Source organism: Anas platyrhynchos, chromosome 24, assembly GCF_047663525.1.
Source record: "Anas platyrhynchos isolate ZD024472 breed Pekin duck chromosome 24, IASCAAS_PekinDuck_T2T, whole genome shotgun sequence".
Taxonomy (NCBI): Eukaryota; Metazoa; Chordata; class Aves; order Anseriformes; family Anatidae; genus Anas; species Anas platyrhynchos.
Genome location: NC_092610.1, coordinates 3,228,681 through 3,245,998, shown reverse-complemented (window position 1 = coordinate 3,245,998; position 17,318 = coordinate 3,228,681). Strand labels below are relative to the sequence as shown.

General features: G+C 56.2%; 1 protein-coding gene and 1 long non-coding RNA gene across 7 annotated transcripts in view; one reads left to right on the top strand and one right to left on the bottom strand.

Annotated features, from left to right (window-relative positions):
* Nucleotides 1–15,335, top strand: part of FHL3 (four and a half LIM domains 3) — a 27,882-nt gene extending 12,547 nt beyond the window's left edge. For 2 of the 6 annotated variants that reach the window (XM_027443754.3, XM_072027576.1), the window contains exons 2-6: nucleotides 11,676–11,860; nucleotides 11,941–12,115; nucleotides 12,724–12,893; nucleotides 13,215–13,401; nucleotides 13,771–15,335. In XM_027443754.3, coding sequence (XP_027299555.1) covers nucleotides 11,705–11,860; nucleotides 11,941–12,115; nucleotides 12,724–12,893; nucleotides 13,215–13,401; nucleotides 13,771–13,922 — 840 coding nt within the window. In that variant the 5' untranslated portion in view covers nucleotides 11,676–11,704 and the 3' untranslated portion in view covers nucleotides 13,923–15,335. Of the gene's footprint in view, nucleotides 1–372; nucleotides 544–10,505; nucleotides 11,198–11,675; nucleotides 11,861–11,940; nucleotides 12,116–12,723; nucleotides 12,894–13,214; nucleotides 13,402–13,770 lie in introns of those variants that run through there. The other 4 variants (XM_027443757.3, XM_027443756.3, XM_038167303.2 and 1 more) reach the window with 4 other exon arrangements.
* LOC119713616 (uncharacterized) lies at nucleotides 15,151–17,318 on the bottom strand. Its single transcript, XR_005260835.2, has 2 exons — nucleotides 17,265–17,318; nucleotides 15,151–16,864 (listed from the first exon to the last, which is right to left on the bottom strand). It is a non-coding gene; the product is annotated as an uncharacterized lncRNA (long non-coding RNA).

Genomic DNA, 17,318 nt, shown 5'->3' with positions numbered 1-17,318 from the left:
GCCCCAGACTGGGCTGTTGGAATAACACTGACCCTTTCCAGTGGAAGTTTGGCTGCTTGCTTCGTTAGCACCTGGCTTGGGAAATCAGACTAATAATGGTGTTTGTTAGCATTTGACTTTCTGTTAGGAGTGTTGCTTGGTTGTTCTTTTCTATTGTCAGGTCATTGAGAAATAAAGAGAGTTTGGAAGTGAGTCTTATCTAACAAACTGGAATCAGGGATTCCTGCGCCTCTCGTGAAAAGTTGGAGTAACTCAGATCGTACGAGTCCAATTTCCAGTCACAAGCAATGAAATCTGAACCCGCGTAGGAAATGCAATCCCTGTGCTGATGTCACCCTCTGGTTTATGATGTGACTGCTTTTGTTTCTGGGCAAGCACTCGAGCGTTTTGCTGGCGAAGCGCTGATTTACTAGCGAGAGCCCCTCGCTCGCCGCACCTGCTCTGGCTGTCTGCGGTGGGAGTCAGCCGCAGAGCCACCCCCGCGCTGCTGCTGCTCCTCCTGGGCTGGGATTTGGGCTGATCCATTGCAGCCAGCAATGCAAGGTAACAGAACCGCTCTGAGGCTTCGCTTCCCTGTGTTCGCCAGTTTGGGGCAAATAGTCGGCGAATAGATCAGGTTGGGTCTGGTGGGTTGGGGGAGCAGAGGAGGGGTGCTCGGGTGTTGGTGTTTTCTTGTTGCAGGGAAGCCCGGGATCTCTGAGCTGCAGGAACGTGCAAAGAGCTTTGGAAACTCCTTAAATCTAGGCAGAGATTTGCTGCTGCTTCCTTTGGTGAATGAGTGTGGGGCATCGCCTCTGCAGCTAAGAAATGGGGCTTTGCTTCGTGTCCTCTGCTTCAGGGGCTGAAACAACTCTTCTTGGTCTTTACATGAAATTCTTGGTGAGAGGGGCTCCTGAGAGTTACACTTCTGACCTTTCTGTTCCGTTGTTATCCGTGGCAGATCTGTTCCACCTTGTTCTCCTCTTACATCTCAGATTTAAATTGGAGGACAAGGTTCTGTGAATGAGCCGCAGGCCTGGAGCAGGGGCTTTCTGCTGTTGTTACTTATTGTTCATGGGTGCTTTTGTGTGTGAAGGAGCACTCCTCGTCTCTTCTTGAGTTTTCGGGTGGTCAGCACGTGTGCTTTGCCCTGCCACCTGCCAGCAGCAGTGCTCGGGGTTGTTCGGGCTGAAGCACTGCCAGTGTGGTGGGCACTAGTTCTGAGTTGGGCTCATCCAGGTATTGGAAACTTTGTGTTTAGCTGCATGACACAAAGGCACTCACACCTGATTCTGTGACCATTTGTGCCCACAAAGTCTTCTGGACGTGGCAAGTTTTCCCTTTCATAGGTACCACCAAAGACTCTGTGCCTCCAACTATTGCAGCAGGGCAGAAGCTGGGAAGCTTGTTGCTTTCTGCAAATTTCCTTCTGGTGCGTGCAATGACACGTTCCTTGGAGATTTTATGTAAAATACGTGATAATTACAAGCGATGGTTTCTGTAATTTAAGATGTGCAATAATTAAGAGAAATTTGTAAAGGTTTCAGCAAGAATTTACTGAGGAGACTTGATTGCATGACCAGGGCTGTGTGCTAAACCCAAGTGGCATCCGAGGAGCAGATCACCTAGCAGAGAAATCGTTAGCCCCAGAAGACAGAAACTTGGTTCACGTCTGCGTTGGCAAGACAGTGGCTCAACGAGATCTTCCTCTTCCTATGGCCCCTGCCTGACTCCTCTCTGGAGGGCTCAGCTGCTGTCCTTGGAGAGCTCGGCCCTTTTGCTGGACGGCTGCAGCTGGCTCACGCAGCATCTCCCAGGCAACAGGGGATCCTAGTTGTGTTTCGGGCCACGAGCGAGCAGTTCTCGGGACGGTAACCTGAGACAATTTGCCTTTGCCAGGATTCAGTCCTTCCCCAGATTTAGAAGCGCTCACATGCTGCGGGTTACAGGGCTGTAATTGCCTTTGCTTTGCAAGGGACACCAGCAGCTGTAAAAAGGGCTCCAGGCAGAGGCTGCCCTTATTTCTCATTACAATATCCTGCAGAGGCAAAGGGGCCCACGGTTGGTGATCAGACAGCAGAAAGGCAGCTGCGTGGCACACGAGTGACATGGCAATGTCTCCCGGGCACCTTGCTGACTTCGGCTTCGCTCTGTTGATTTTGCATGCAGGTGGAGAGCCCTGAAAGGGCAAAACTGCAGGGGTCACAGTGCAGGCTACCTTCCTCTGATGTTAACTATAAATTCTGGGGTTTGGGAGACAAAGGATTCGACTGAAAAAGGGAATAAATAAAACGTGTCTGTTTTACGTGTCTTTTCCTGCTCCTGTAAGTCGAAGTTACTCTGTTTACTAAAACAAGAAAAAAAAGCACACAACAAGTAGAAATTGAGCTGACCCTTAATCAAGAAAAGAGCTGCCAGGATTTCTGGAGGAGGCAGTTAATAGGGGATGGGGCTCAGCACACACAGGTTTGCTTTTCAGTGTGTGTGCACCGTGGCTGCACGTGTCCCGCGCAGTCTGTCCACAAGCCCCTGTGCGTGCTTGCTTAGAAGCAAGCTCGAAGCAGCCCCTCGATTACCTCTGTGTGCAAAACAGAGGTGTAATCCTGTAAGTACCTTTTAGTCAGGCACTACAAACGGCTTTGTGAACACCAATTTAAATGATTTATCTGCTCAGAAATAAGAGTGGCTTAAGCCTCAATTTAAAAAAAAAAAAAAAAAGCAGCTGTCTCTGAGGGAAGCAAAAGGAAAAACTACAGCATAAGGCTAGAATTATAAGAACTTCAGGGAAAGAAAGCAGAACTCTTTTATTTTGTAGTGATATCCGTACTGAGATGCACTGACCCTCAAAGCTAGCAACTAGAGCAGTCAGATTCTTTTTTCTGCGCGGAGGCTGCGATGTCTGTTTGAATTGCAAGATCCTTGTGTGCTGGGCAGATCTAAGACGAAGGTAAATTGGCTGCAGCGCGCACTTAGTCATTTCCTGCCAAGCTTTCATGTTTGAATTCTCGTGTACTGCCTATGACCTTTATTTCATGGGGCGAAAAGAGATTTTTGAAACCTTCTTGCCGGAGCCCTCGGCTCGTGCAGCTGGCTGAGCCGTCAGGCATTTGTACGGCCACGGACCAAGTGCTGGGGTTTCTGGGCATAAATCAGCTCAGTCCAAAATTAAACTTTCATTGCTTAGATAATAATCCTAACAACATGCCTGCTCTCCGGGACTCCCTTTTTGTTTCTGTCACAGCCAGGGCATTGCACAGATCTCCCCGGGTTGCCGCATTTGGAAGATTTAGGACGTCCTGGGCTCCAAGCAGCGCAGCACTCTGGGGTTTGTGGCGTGAGCGTGTTTTCCTGTTTGCTCTTTGTGGGCACGTTTGTTATATGGTTGCTTTGTGGAGGGGGCCCTGTTCCTCGTGCAGGGCTGTAATCACGGCGATGTGCGGTGGGATGAGGCTGCAGAGCACAGAGCAAGAACAACACGCTGCAGCAGGGCGGTAACATGAGGCCCCATGCACACAGCTTGCAGTTTCACGTGCACTTATATATACTCCCTTCATGACTTTCTTGGTGAACCCTCATCCAGTTACGGTCCCTTCCCACCACCTTTTCTTGTCCATCACTTTCTAATGACAAGGGCAAAGAAGGTTCACAGATAAACTAATCCACCTCTAAGCAACAGGCACTTTCCAGATTAGCTCCTGCCTAGACCTGGTATGAAACCTGGGCCCTGGAGGCCAGCCACTGCCCATTAATTTGTTTTGTATGGTCGATGGCTATCTTTAGGGTTTGTTTGCTTTCTTGCATTACTGTTTGTTGCCAGTAGGATGATGGCTATGAACGTATGGTGTCCTCAATATATCTGAAAGGTTTATTCAGCCAAGCGCAATAAACGCGTTCCTTACTCTCGTCCGGCTTTCTAGTTGAAAAAGGAAAAACAAGGAAACTTGTGGATTTGCCACTGGCAGACCCTGCAGATGGGATTTGTCAGGCACCCTCTTGCTGATGGTGTTTTTGCTGGTGCTGTTGAGGCTCCCTGGGCAGATAGGAGTTGTGACTGCTCCCATGCAGGGAGTTTTGTGCCCAACGCTGGCAGTGCTGCTGCTGAGCTGGTGCGATGCGCACCGGCTGTGCCACAAACGAGGAAATCCCAAAGCTCAATATGCACGTTTTTGATATCAGTTACCGTAACATATCCTTCCCTTAAATGCAATGAGGGGAGAAGGGAGCAGGAGTGCTGAAACCAGTTGCATGCTTGCTCCGTTTGAAGAACTGCTGCAAACCACTGCCACTTCCCCGGGGCACGAGTCCCTGCTGCTCTGACCGCACCAAAGCTCCCGCGCTCGGTCACGCTCCCTAAAACTTGGCTCCGGCACCTTTCTTCCAATTATGGTCACCCTGGCCATGTCTGCAGCTGCTGCCCTGCAGCCGGTCACCAGCTTCAGCAGCGGTGTTTGGTTTGTTGCAAGCTGCTGCTGCCAGCAGCTCCTCCTGCTCGGTCGGTGTTGCGCAGGGCAGGGGAAGGTACCTGCGGCGGGGAGCTCGGGCCAGGCTCTCCTCTCCCACACCTCTTGGGAGACCTGCCAGAATCTCTTCTGGCACCTTCTGAAGCCACTATCTGGTAAACGAGACTCGATTTGGCTGGGGAGAAGTTTCGGTGTTCCTATCGAGCTCCTCTGCTCTTGGGCTCCTTTCCTGGAGTGAAGTGGCCAGCTTGCAGCGCGACGGGTCTGAGCTGCCCAAGTGCTTTCCACTCCTGACTTCCTGCTGCCTGTGCAGAATTTGCTTACTTTGTATATGACTTTAAATCAAATTAACAGCCAATCTCTTAAACAAAACTCAGTCTTCATGTCAGCAGAGTGACACGGCGTGAGTGCTCTGAATGCAGCCCAACAGCTCTGCTCTGGTAGCTGTGCCCTCAGCCCAACACCATCTGAAGAGGCAGGATTTTGTTCAGGACCATTTTCAGGGCCATTAGTTTGTTCTAATACAATTAGAACTGTACTACTAAACACCTGTAAGGATTAATTAACTATTCATGACCATTAATTAATCCTTACAGGTGTTTAGTAATACACTTCTAGCTCTGAAATTGTCCTCTCCTTTCTTCCTGGGCAGAGTTTTTCATTTTCTGGTTGTGTAGAAGGGACTCTCAAGCCTCTTTCTTCAACCCTGGTAGAATTCACTTTCCCCAGAGAAACTAAGCCTGGAGGAAAGGCTGAACGGGATGTTGCCTGTTGCCTTGTCAGCCTGCTCTGCTGTCCTTGCTCGCGTTTTGGAAGGTGGGTAGAGACAGTGAGGGTGGGCACCCCTGGGAAGCCTGGTGTTTCTCACTGGGATGGATTTTCTCTTTCCCTGACCCCAAAGCCCAGGTCTCCATGCTCAGCCCTGTGGATCCTTCCCCTCGCGGCTGGGCTGAGTGGATCTGCTCTGATAGGAACGAGCTGGGGAGGAGAGGGACAGAAGTAGCTCAAAAACAAGTGCAAAACAAGGTCCCGGCCCTGAGAAATTGCTGTTTGAATCTCAGATGGGCAATCCCGCCTGCTTTTCCACCGTGGTATGGAAAGTTGGAATCTCTTGCAAATGTGGCCTCGTTAAAGAGGTTCTTTCTTTAAAGGACAAATGTCCCAGTGTGTACAAACACCAGCTCGGAGCTTTGTCCCATTACCTTGTATGGGGATGCTGCTTTGTGAGAGCCTGACTTGCTAGCAGCAGGTTTCCTTTCACACAGGAAAAGTTTTGTTTTCTGTGCCCTTATCTTTGGAGAAAGGACGAGGAATTTACTACCAGGGGATAAAGGTCTACGAACTCGTTTGTGTTTTGAAAGCAGAGTTTTGGAGTTCCTTAGGACCCTGCTCTTCCTGACAGCCCCACCACGTCCCATCCATGGGCACGGCAGCTCGCTTCTGGGGGTACCGAGATTTTGGCAGACCTGGCCGGGTCTACTGGAAAGTCTGGAAGCACCTCAGGGCCAAAACTATCCCCGTGTGCAGGTTGCTGACTCGGCGTGCAGTCTCTCTAAAGTTTGTTGACTGGGTAATTCAGAAATTTAATGTAAACTTTAAGAAATCGTTGCTGCTTTCCAGGTCTTTTGAGTGTATCTGGTCGGGCAGATACCAGCAAATACTTAGGTCATTTTGCTCCCAGAATTTGTTTCTGGCTGGTGTTGCAAGAAAGTGTGAAAGCACAGGAGGGAGCCTGGCCTCCTGGAGACGGTGCCAAGCTCCTGCAAGCTGCGGAGATGCCTCTGCTGTAGCTGGCTGCGAGGTGACCTCCTGTGTCCCTTCTTCTCCACTTCCATGGAACGATGCTGATAAGGACCATAAAAATTGGCATGCACAGCGTGCCACGTCAGTAACGTATAAAATGACACAGGTGCTTCCTTTCTGGCGTTGGAGGCAGGGGCACCTCTTGTTGTGCCTACCAGCGTCGGGCTTTCACTCTCTGAGGTCTCCTCCTCACGTTGTATGCCTTACCTCACTCTTCAGCCTCCTGTCTTTTTGGGGGGCTGTGTTTAGGCAGGATCGGGCCCTGTGCACCCTCCTGCTGCCTGTAGGCAGCGTGGCACAGCAGTGGTGGCCGTCCCCTGCACCATGGGGTCATTGCCACCGCTGAGCTGGGGCTGGGCGCGATGTCCCAGCCGCGGCTGCGCAGTGGGATCCTCTGGGCAGCGGGGGCTGCCAGTGCCTGAGAGTTTCTGGTAAGATCAAACTGGGTTGGGGATGGTTGAGCTTCTAGCTCTTATCTTAATCTGTATCTCGATGTGTTGGGGCGAGCCCGTGGGCTGTGGTTTGGCACTTTGAGTGGAGGGCATCTCAGATATTTTCTGAATGCTCAGAAACCTCAGTTTGCCATCCTAAGGCTGTAGTAAAATGCAACAATTGAAGCCAGCCTCGTGCCTTCTCAGCTGCCTTCGGGCAGGCGATGGGTCCCCCTGTGCCAGGGGAAGCGACGACACTGCAGCTCTGTCTGGCACAGACACACACCAGAGCACGGCCGTGTGCCATACGCCCGGCTGAGCCTTTTCTCTCCTGCCTCCCTGCAGGCACTCTGCTCCTCGCCGCCGTGCCCTTGGGCAGCCTGTGGGGCTGGAAGGGAGCTCAGAGGTGCAGCCGCAGGCAGGAAATGACTCAGGGGTGCTCGGAGCAGGCGGGGAAGGCTTGGTGCAACAGCACTGCCAACGGGCAGGCTGGATCCGGCTGCCTTACCCTGGCAAAATGCTCGGCACCGTCCTGGCAAGCTTCCCCCAACCTCTCACCTGGAAGCTGCAGGCGGGGATGTTGTGCCCGCTGTGCCAGGCTTGCAGCTCATGGGGTTGGGAGCAGGGCGAGGGGGCAAACGGGGAGGTTGTAGTGTGAGGAGGGGCAGGGGAGCTGGCCCCACGCGGCCCCATAAAGCTGCGGAAGCGGTGTCAGGGCAGGGGAAGGTTTTCAGTTCGCAGCAGAACGCAGGGGCCAGCGCCGCTCCCCTGAGCGAGCAGCTGGTTTCCCTTTTAGGGTCGGCGAGAGGCAGAAACAATTTCGCACAGATTCCAGGACCCGGAATGGTTCTGGAAAGCCAGCAGGAACAAAAAGCGTTCTTCCCCTCTCCTGACCTTGAAGCACGCCCAGGACCGTCTTTCAAAGCCTCCTCCCTGGACAGTTTCGTCCTTACATGGGGAGCCTGGCCCGCAGCGCCGCGCCTCGCCGGCCGCGTGTCTGTTTAGGTGTGAAGTGAGACTGCACAAGGGGGAGGCGAGGATAGGCAGGAGCCTGGCACACAGAGCCAAAGACAGGTCTATTCCTGTGCCCTGGAAAGATTAAGTGTTTCCTTTGGAATAGCCTCGTGCGCTCGGGTGGCTTCGTGGACGTGACCTGACAGCGACCGCGGGGCGCTCGGGCTGAAGGAGCTCCTGGTAGTGGGAACGGCCTCCGAAGGCTCATCAAACTCTGAAGGGTTTGCAGAAAGCCTGGCCCTTGCCCTATTTGCATAACAGGACCCCGGTTTGTAGATGTTAATGTCACGATATCCCGGGGCTGTCGCTAAGCCTCTGCTGTCCCGCCGCAGCGTTACGGGCACGCTGCTCTCTAATTAGAAAGTGGCCTCTGCTGCGTGTCCTTGGCGGATCGCTGACCTTTCTCAGACATGAAGTTATTCTGAGCCCTGTTCCAGACTGATCAGGTTTGCATCCCGGAGCACCCTGAATGTTGTTTGCGAGAGGAGCTCTTGTTGCCAAAGCTGTTTGTTCCTGGGCACAGGAGAGGAACCGAACTTCCTTCCCTCCGTGAGCACGGCTATATCGGTCAGGAGGAACGGGCAGGCAGCTGGCAAGCAGATATTTGGTGGTATTTTTGCCTTTGGACAGTGAGACAGCTGCGAGAACACCCCGTGTCCAGCTCCACCGTCCCCACGTGCGACAGACCTGGTCCTGCAGGCACCGCACTTGTCCTGCGACAGGCAAACAAAAGCTCCCTTTGCAGCTGGAATCCCCTCGTTTCGGGCAACTCCTTGGCTAGCAGTGGAAGGCATCACGTAGTCAGCCTGTGTTTACAGGGTGGTGCAGGCTGCAGAGTAGGAGCACACGCTAATTAGCACACATAGTGACTGCCTATATTTAGAAGTGCCTGCTAAATCTGAGCATCAATTAAAGTTTTGTTTTTAAACGACGCTTTAAAAACTCCACCTCTTTTCTTCATGAAAGGAGACAATTTCCAAGTCCCCGATTCGTAAGAATTATGGGCTTTTTACAACTCCTTTGCTCTCTTTCTTTCCTTTCCCCTTCGCCATGAACTTGGTCCCCAGTGGTGCCGTGCCCACGGGGGTGAAGATGCAGTTTGCTTTGGCGTGGGGCAGGGGTTTGACAGTGCATGCGCGACCAGAACAAAGGGAGCAAACAGATTGCTTCCTCACAGCTTATCTAATGCAAATAACTCCGATCAAACTTCCTGGGGCTGGTCTTTATTCTCTGGAAAGGGCATCGTGCAGTCCGATCCTGTGTGCTCTCACGGCAGCCCCAGCCATGCGATGCTCAGCGCTGGCTCATCACAGTCCCTGCACCCCCGGCCTGCTCAGGCTCTGGGGCTGGGCCAGCTGGGACCGACAGGGACAGTCTGATTTGGGGGAAAATCCACTCAAAGCAGGGGTGAGCACAGCCCGGGAGGAGCTGGATGGCAGCAATACCCTGCGGAGCAACCCTTTGCTCCCAGTGCACCCAGTTCTCCCAGTTCAGGGGCTTCAGCAGGCGTCCTGCCAGCACGGTGTGGCTTCAGACGATGCTTTAGGGGCTAACCAGGGATATCATTTTCAGAGGGTTCATCTGGTTTTCTCTCAATCCTCTATGTCTGCTCGGTACCCTGCAGCAAAGGCAGCACCCAGTGGCACCCACGGTGCTGCCCCGGTGCTCGTGGTGGGTGCCAGCTGGCGGTGGCAGAGCAGGGGCTGGCACTGAGAGCAGCCGGGATGACAAACAGCATTTGGGATTGAAATGTTCCTGTCCTGTCACTTTTGTTTTTAAGCCCTCTTTTGGTCACAGCACTCGCTCAGCTGTGCCAGGGGGGAGCGGGGTCGTGCTGCAGGGACGCTGTTGGTGCACCCACTGCTCACCTGGGCCTTGCTGGGTGGTACTGGGTGACACTGGGTGCTGAGGGTACGTGTGGGGCTGGGGGCCGGGACACTTTTGGGGCAGCAGCACCTGCCTCAGCACAGCGGGTCGGGGCTGGGGGAGCCCCCGCTGCCCTTAGCAAAATGCTGTGCCTTGCTTTGAGGTTGGGGACGGGGAAGGGCAGCCTCCAGGCTGGGGACAGCAGCGCTTGGGGGCTGAGTCCATCTCACCAGTAGAACCCAAGGCTTCTCCCACCCAGTTGTTTTTCCTCCCCGTGTGTTTTTTGCTGCCCTCTGCCCCTGTGTTTTAGGACCACGGAGATAGCACAGCCCATTGAGCAAACACGGTACCTCCTAGCCCCGACGGTATCGTGGCTCCCAGGGCAGGAGTGCTTATTAGAGGCCCTTTTATTACAAGACACACCTTGGAAAGTTCCTCTCCTCGGAAGGGCTGGGAGGAGGAGGGTGGTAATTCAGTTTTCATTCTTCGCCAGCGAAGAGAGGTCCCGGGTGGCTGCAGGGAGCCAAGGCAAGCGGGGCGGCGGTGGGACGCGGATGGGGGGCGCAGGAGCTGCTGCCCCTGTGCGTGGGCACCGTAATGGGAGGGTGCTGGGAGGGCAGAGCTGGGGCAACGGGGCCACCCCCGGCACCGGCACTCACCGGGCTCCTTCGGGAAAACCTCCCCGAGCGCCTGCCCCATCTCCAGTCCCAAACTGGGAGCTGCCCGGGTGGGCTGGGGGCCGTGGAGCTGCTCCCACGGCAGGCGGCAGCTGGGCAGCGAGAGCATCTGAAGGGGGACTTTGTTCCCCGTCCGCTGGTCACGTAGCCATGTGGGAACACTCGATTTATTCCCCGGCAGCGCTATCAGCACATACCAGGCTTGACAACAGCTGGGAGCCGTGGAACTTGCCCAAGAATAGCGCTGGGGAGCTCGCTGCCTGAGTCAGAGCTGTCTGGATCAGCTCCTGCCCCGCGGGGGCCTCCCAGCATCAAGGGACAGCCGCTGCCACAGGGGAAACCTTGGGGAGGGGGCCACGGGGTGGTGGGGAGCTGCTGCCCCCACCGAGCTTGGGGCTGCAGATGGGGCCACGCAGCTCCTCCTGGCGCAGGGGGGGTCCTGGAGGAAGCTGCAGCGTGCGGCTCCGCCGCTGACTGCTCAGATGTAATTCCCTGGGCTTGTCTACACTTGACAGCGAGCTGGTATTGCAGAAGGGTGTGAATTTGCAAGCGGAGAATTCCATATTTAGGAATAACCAGGTTAAAGCAAGCAGCAGGAAGGTGCTCGCGCTCCGGAATCGGGGTTCCGAGGAGCGTGTGGTTGTTCTGTGTGCCGCTCGTCCGAGGGGGAGAGCGGGGCAGCGCGTGGTGTCTGAGCTGCCTGCAAAGCCCGAGCACCTCCCTGGCTCGTAAACCACCCGTCCTCCCCAGTGCCTGCTCCCCGAAGAGGGTTTGTAGCTGGAGCAACACGTGCAAAGAGCTTTGCTGGGACGTGGCTTCGTAGCCGGGCACGGCGCGGGGTGCCCGATTTCTGCTTCCCCACGGAGCAGCTGTAAAAAGTCCTGGAGAAGTTCCAGCGCTGGAAATGCTGACAGCTGGATCAGGCGGAGCATCGGCCCATGAGCCGTCCCCAGGAATCTTGCTCGTGGTGCGGGGCCGTGTTGGCAGCTCATGGGGGTCTCCAAAGGGGGTCGGGAGGCGGCTCTCCCTCACGGTGCCTGGCTTGGGTGTGACAGCGGTGCCCAGCGTGCACATGGGGCCGTTCCGGGTGCTAAATCAGAATTCTGCAGAAAAATTCTTCTGGTTTCGGTCATCCTTTACCCTGTGCTTCCCAGCAAGGAGCGGGGCAGCGGGAAGCTCACCCCATGCCCACGTGTCTGGGTTTCTCCGGGCGGTGCCTCGGTGCCTACGTGCTCCGGGTGCCGAGTGCGAGCGGAAAACCGGGGCCAGATTCAGCCTCAGCCCTGACCGCCTGCGGGCGTTTTTGGAAATGCCTCTGACCTGTCCCGACAGCGGCCGGTTGTCGGCCACAAGCAGGGTTTGAGGTCCTTGTCCTGTAGGGATATCAGGGCTTATCTCGGCAGGGTGAGGCGGTGCTGAGCGAGCGCCTCTGCTCCTTCTCCCAGCAGGTGAAGGAGGCCCCCAGACCGGCACCATGACCGAGTGCTTCGACTGCGACAACTGCAAGGAGTCCCTGTACGGGCGCAAGTACATCCAGATGGACAACGGCCCGTACTGCATCCCCTGCTACGACGCCCACTTCGCCAACACCTGCGACGAGTGCAAGGAGCTCATCGGCCACGACTGCAGAGTGAGTAAGGGCCCCGTGCTGAGCATCACGGGCTCCGGGTGCTCGTCCCCAACCCCCCCTCACCTCGCTGTCCACCCCAGGAGCTGTACTACGAGGATCGCCACTACCACGAGCACTGCTTCCGCTGCTTCCGCTGCGACCGCTCGCTGGCCGACGAGCCCTTCACCTGCCAGGACGAGGAGCTGCTGTGCAACGACTGCTACTGCAGCGAGTTCTCCTCCAAGTGCATCGCCTGTGAGAAGACGGTCATGCCAGGTAGGAGCGGGCAGGCGCCAGGGCTGCGGTTTGCTCAAGTTCCAGCAGCACTGGATGGGGCTGCAGGCTGCAGCGCTGGAGCAGCAAGGGAGAGGTGGATTTCTGCCCTCCTGCTGCACTGACAGAGTACAGCACGGGCTGGGCGCCGTCTGGCAGGACAGCAGGATGCCAAGATGCGATCAGCACAGCCCTGTCTGTCTGTTACCCTTTTTTTTTTTTTTATGGGGAAGTGAGACGGGGAGGAAATAACAAAGGGTTTCCTGGGCATTTTCTGATGTGTGCTGACAAGAAAGGAAGGAATGGCTGAAGGTGCGTCTCTGTGGATAGCCCGAGGCAAAGGAGTGTCTTTGCTTGGCCATTTTGGCACCCACTTCAGCTATGGGTTACAACAGGCTTCTCTGCCGTGGCCTGTGCTGGTGCAGGGGGCATGTTGCCACAGCCCTCCCTCTGCTCGTGGCTGCCAGCTGGACCTGGGGACTCCTCCCCAGCCATCTGCGTGGCCCCGTTTGCCCGTGCCACGGTGTGCAGGACCCCGTTTTGTCCTGCACAGCCTCCTGTGTGAGTGCGTGTGCCCCTTCCTGCCTCTCTGAGCACCGCTCTTCTTGCAGGGTCCCGCAAGCTGGAGTACAACGGACAAACCTGGCACGAGCACTGCTTCATATGCAGCAGCTGCCAGCAGCCCATCGGGTCGCGGTCCTTCATCCCAGACCAGAAGGATTATTACTGTGTCCCCTGCTACGAGAGCAAGTTTGCTCCTCGCTGCACTCGCTGCAAAAAGGTACAGCTGGCCGGGCAGCCCAAAACCCTCATCCCGTGGTCCAGGGCTGCGTTCCCTGCTCCTGCCACGAAGGGGTGGTGGGATGGTGCTGGGGTGGGCCCCCATCTCCCCTGGCTGGGAGGAGAGGACAGGGGACTCATGGATGGCCCAGCTGCTGCCTGTCAGTGGCTGCTCTGCTCCAACAGTGCCAGGGCTGTGCAGGCTGTGCTCCAGCCCTCTCCAACCCCCATCAGAAAAAGATTTGGGTGACAGCACCCTGGGTGACAGCACCTCCTGCATGGCCGTGCCCGTGTGTCACCCATGTGCTCTCTCTTCCTGCAGACCCTGACCAAGGGAGGGGTGACCTACCGGGACGAGCCGTGGCACAAGGAGTGCTTTGTCTGCACGGGCTGCAAGACCCCCCTGGCTGGCCAGCAGTTCACCTCCCAGGATGACAACCCCTACTGCATCAAGTGCTTTGGAAACCTCTATGCCAAGAAGTGCAGTGCCTGCACAAAGCCCATCACAGGTGAGCGGGATGGCCCTGATGACAGGGCGCTTCCTCCAGGCAGGACGTGGCTGAGTTCCCAGGGGAACTCCTCGGGGTGAAGCTGCCCTCTGCAGCTCACCCGGGTCCATGTGATGCTCACCCATCTCCACCCCACAAGCTTGTTCAGGTGCCTCTAGGCACTTCTGCAGCCCAGCAGAATCTGCAGTAGAATCATTTTGCTCCTCTTCACCCTCTGAGAGTGGAGATCCATATTTCAGATGTGTTCAGTTCTGCAGGGTGTTTGGTACCCTGGCAGCTGGCCTGGAGATGAACCAAACCCCACGCCTGTACAGACAGCTTGTCCGAGTGTCCCAGGGGTTTTAACACTGTGCTCTGTCCCTCCCACAGGCTTTGGTGGAGGTAAATACGTCTCCTTCGAGGACCGTCACTGGCACCATAATTGCTTTAACTGCGCCCGCTGTAACACCTCGCTGGTCGGGAAGGGCTTTATCCCTGACAATGATGAGATCCTGTGCCGCGACTGCAGCAGCGACCTATGAGCCTCTGACGACACCGTGGGGCAGGGGCTTTCTCTATTCTTCAGGGTCTTTGTGCCAGATCCCCCTGACAGCATTTCAAGGGCCGGGCACGAGGCGTAGGAGATGAGGGCTGCCCCCGAACCGCGGTGTGTTCAGGAGGTTCCTTGTGCCCCTCCCTGAAGGCTAGAGTATGCTACGCTAAGGCTCTGTGCGGAGCCAAAGCTAAATAAAGTCGAAAAAAAGGAGATTCGAGATCCCCCCATTATTTACTCTTTCCTTTTGCTTCCTGTCTGACCGGGCACGAGCTGAGCAAAGGGCGGCAGCAGCGGCTTCAGCGCTGGGCTGCTGGGTCTGCACGCTGGCAGCATGCATTCGCTCCCCTTGGCACAGCACCGAGCCTTCTCTTTTCCCCGGGTGCTCCCCTCGCTCTGCGTGCTGTAAGGCTGCAGCTCCCTGTCCACACAGCTTGGCCCTTCAGCCCGTGCCCCGGGTGGCTTTGCAGCACAGCCTTCCCCTCACCCCTGCACAGCCCATGCATGCAGGGCTCTCTGCCCTATTTTGGGAGGTTTGGGGACACCAAGACTGGAGCGTGGCCAGGAGCAGAGCATGTCACCCGATGAAATCGACCTCCGGATGTCCCTAGCCACCTCGCTGCCTGCATGCCAGGCCCTTTTCTCAGCATGGCTCAGTGGCAGAGTGCTCAATTAGAAGCAGAAAGGGAGCTGGCAGTGCTCACAGGTCTGGAGCGCTCTGTCCCAAGCCCCAGGGACCCTCAGGGCTCTGTCCCAGTGTCCCCAGCCTGTTCCTGCCAGTACTGAACATCCGTGGTGTGCATGGGGCTCCTGGCGAGGGGCTTTGTGTCTCCAAGGCCCTGCTTCGTCCTAACTGCATACAACAGGACGCCCTGAGCTCACCCAAGGGCTTCTGCCATCCTTGCCTGGTGCTGGGCTGGCCCTGGGCCCCCCCAGAGCCCCTCTGCAGGGGGGTGCTTGTGCCTGCCTTGTCTCCATCCCCTCTGCTCTGTCCTGCTCGGGATACTTGTCCCAGCCCTGCTTTCCTGCTTAGACCGCCACATGCTTCTCTGAAGGCATCTTCTTGTGTTTTTCTTTGTGTTTTTTTTTTTTTCTCCTTTTGTACTCTTTTGTCATGAATATCTGTCATTTTGTAACCAGCTGCGGGATGAAGGGGCTAGCCCCCCTGCCCAGGATTCACGTAGGAGTAAAAAAAAAAGAAGTTATGCATGTTGAAGTGTTATTAACTCTGCATTCTGATCCCCGTTGAACCCTCGTTTGAAAGCTTTGATGCAGGCAAATCAGAGTTTGTGTGTTTGCTACTTTGAGGTGCTTGGAGCAGTCTCTAGAAGGAAGTGTCCTCAACCTCAGCCTCCTGTACGTTTCCTACGGCTTTCTATAATAAACTGTTTTAGTGACACTCGCTCCCGTGTGTTTCTCGAGGGGCAGGGCCGCCTGACGGCCTTGTCCTTACCCCAAACCCCACAGAGGGATGGGGCTGCACTCTCCCTATTCTCTTGCTTCCCCTTCCCCAAACCACATCGGCTGTACGGGTCCTTTGGGGCCAGGACAGAGGAATGGCAGCTCCCTCACACCGCTGGGGTGCCTGTCTGTCTGTCCAGGCAGGCTGTCCTGTTTTGGGGCTGGCTTTGGGGTTCAGCAGCAGCCAGGACATGGGCTCGTACCCCACTACACCGAGCAGCTTCCCCATCCCGCGCCCCACGCTCCCGGTTCGGGGGGGGGCTTTGCTGGGGATGTGGCTGCGGTCTCCAGCTGGGGTGAGCGGTCTCCTCCTGGCAGCCTGCCCCGCAGCGCTGTGTGCTCATTACTCACTTTTATCAGCTGGGGAGCCAGTTATTCCCCGAACATCTGAAACTATTTTCCGCAGATTCCTTTTCATTTACTAACAGCTGCCACAGCTTCCTCCACACTCAATGGCCCCCTGCACCCCTCTCCATCCCCCAGCACAGCGCCGGCAGCTCCCATGGGTGCTGCAACGGGACCACAGCACTGGCTCTGTGTGTGCACTCTCCCAGCTCCTGCAAACATCACCTCTGGCAGCTCGTGTTGTTTTTTTTTTATTTTTTTTTTTTTTCACGTAAGATTTTTGTAGCTGTTGCTGCCCTTCGACCTGCGCCAGGCTCTGGTTTTGCTGCTGCTCGGCCTCAAACAAGGAGCGAGCAGCTCAGGCCCTGGAGGTTTCCAGCTGAGCCCGTCCTGCAGCAGCAGCACCGCAACTCCTTGTTTCTGCAGCGCTGTTTCCAGGGATTAACCACAAAAGGTTTCTGTACAAAGGGCCCCCGGGCTCCTCTTTCAGTCAGCCTCAAGAGCCTCACGTTTTTAGCCAAAAAAGGAAATGACCCAGCTGCACGTAGCGCTGGAACATCTGGATTTTATCCCTGTCATGAATGGGTCATGGCTGTGCACGGCCCCGTGCCTGATTTACGGGAGGGGGAGGGTGATGTCATGCACAAACGTCCCCCGGGACACCCAGAGCGCGGGTCTGAAACAGGCATGAAAATATTATTCAGCCAGGCGAGCAGTGCTGGAGCTGGAGGGGGGGAGCAGGGAACCTCGCTGGGAACCCAAGGCAGCACTGGGGGTGCAGGAGGAGCCCCTGGCACCAACCATGTGCCGGAGCTGGGCTTTCCTGCACCGTCCCGATGGGCACAGCCACTCCAGAGAGGCACACAGCGGCTCCTGCCCCGTGTTCCCACTCAGGTTCGCTGCAAGCTTCATTTTTCCCTGCCCTTGGGCTGGTTCTCTCCCTTTCCAAGCAGACTTTTCGGCTCCCGGCTGCCTGCTGGCGTTCGCCCCTCTCCCAGCCGCGTGCATGTTCGGGCAGCGTCGGGTCATGGCGCCAGCACGGCCTCGCCACTGCTGCAGGTCCTGGGGTAGCAGCAGAGCCGGTGCTAAAGGGCGAGCTGGTCTTGGTCTCCTTTGTCTCTGTTGCTGGAGGGTGGGGATGTGGCTGCAGTGGGGTTGGACCCTGGAGGCATCCTGCGTGCTTCCCCAGCTCCCGTTCCTTCTTCCAGGCACGCAGCACAGGGCCGGGGAGGTAGGGAGGCAGCAGGAGCTTGCAGAGCCAGGTTTGCTCCCACCATCCCACCTCTCCTTGCAGGAAAATCGCCCCTGATCTGTTCCCCCATCAGCGCCAGGCTCAGCGGCTGCTCTGACTCTGCCTTCCCAGCACCAGCGCGGCTCATCCCAGAGCCTGCCTTCTCCCAAGGGTGCTGCTACTGAGGGTCAAGGAGAAGGGGCCAGGCGCCTCTGCACCCACCCACCCAGTGCCACAGCCCCCGACAAAGACCCATGTGGCTGGGGGGAACCTTTCTAGATTTCAGCTCCTTACCTTTCCCGGAATGAAGTTTCATGCAAAGGGAAAGGGAAGAACTCTAAGTTCGGA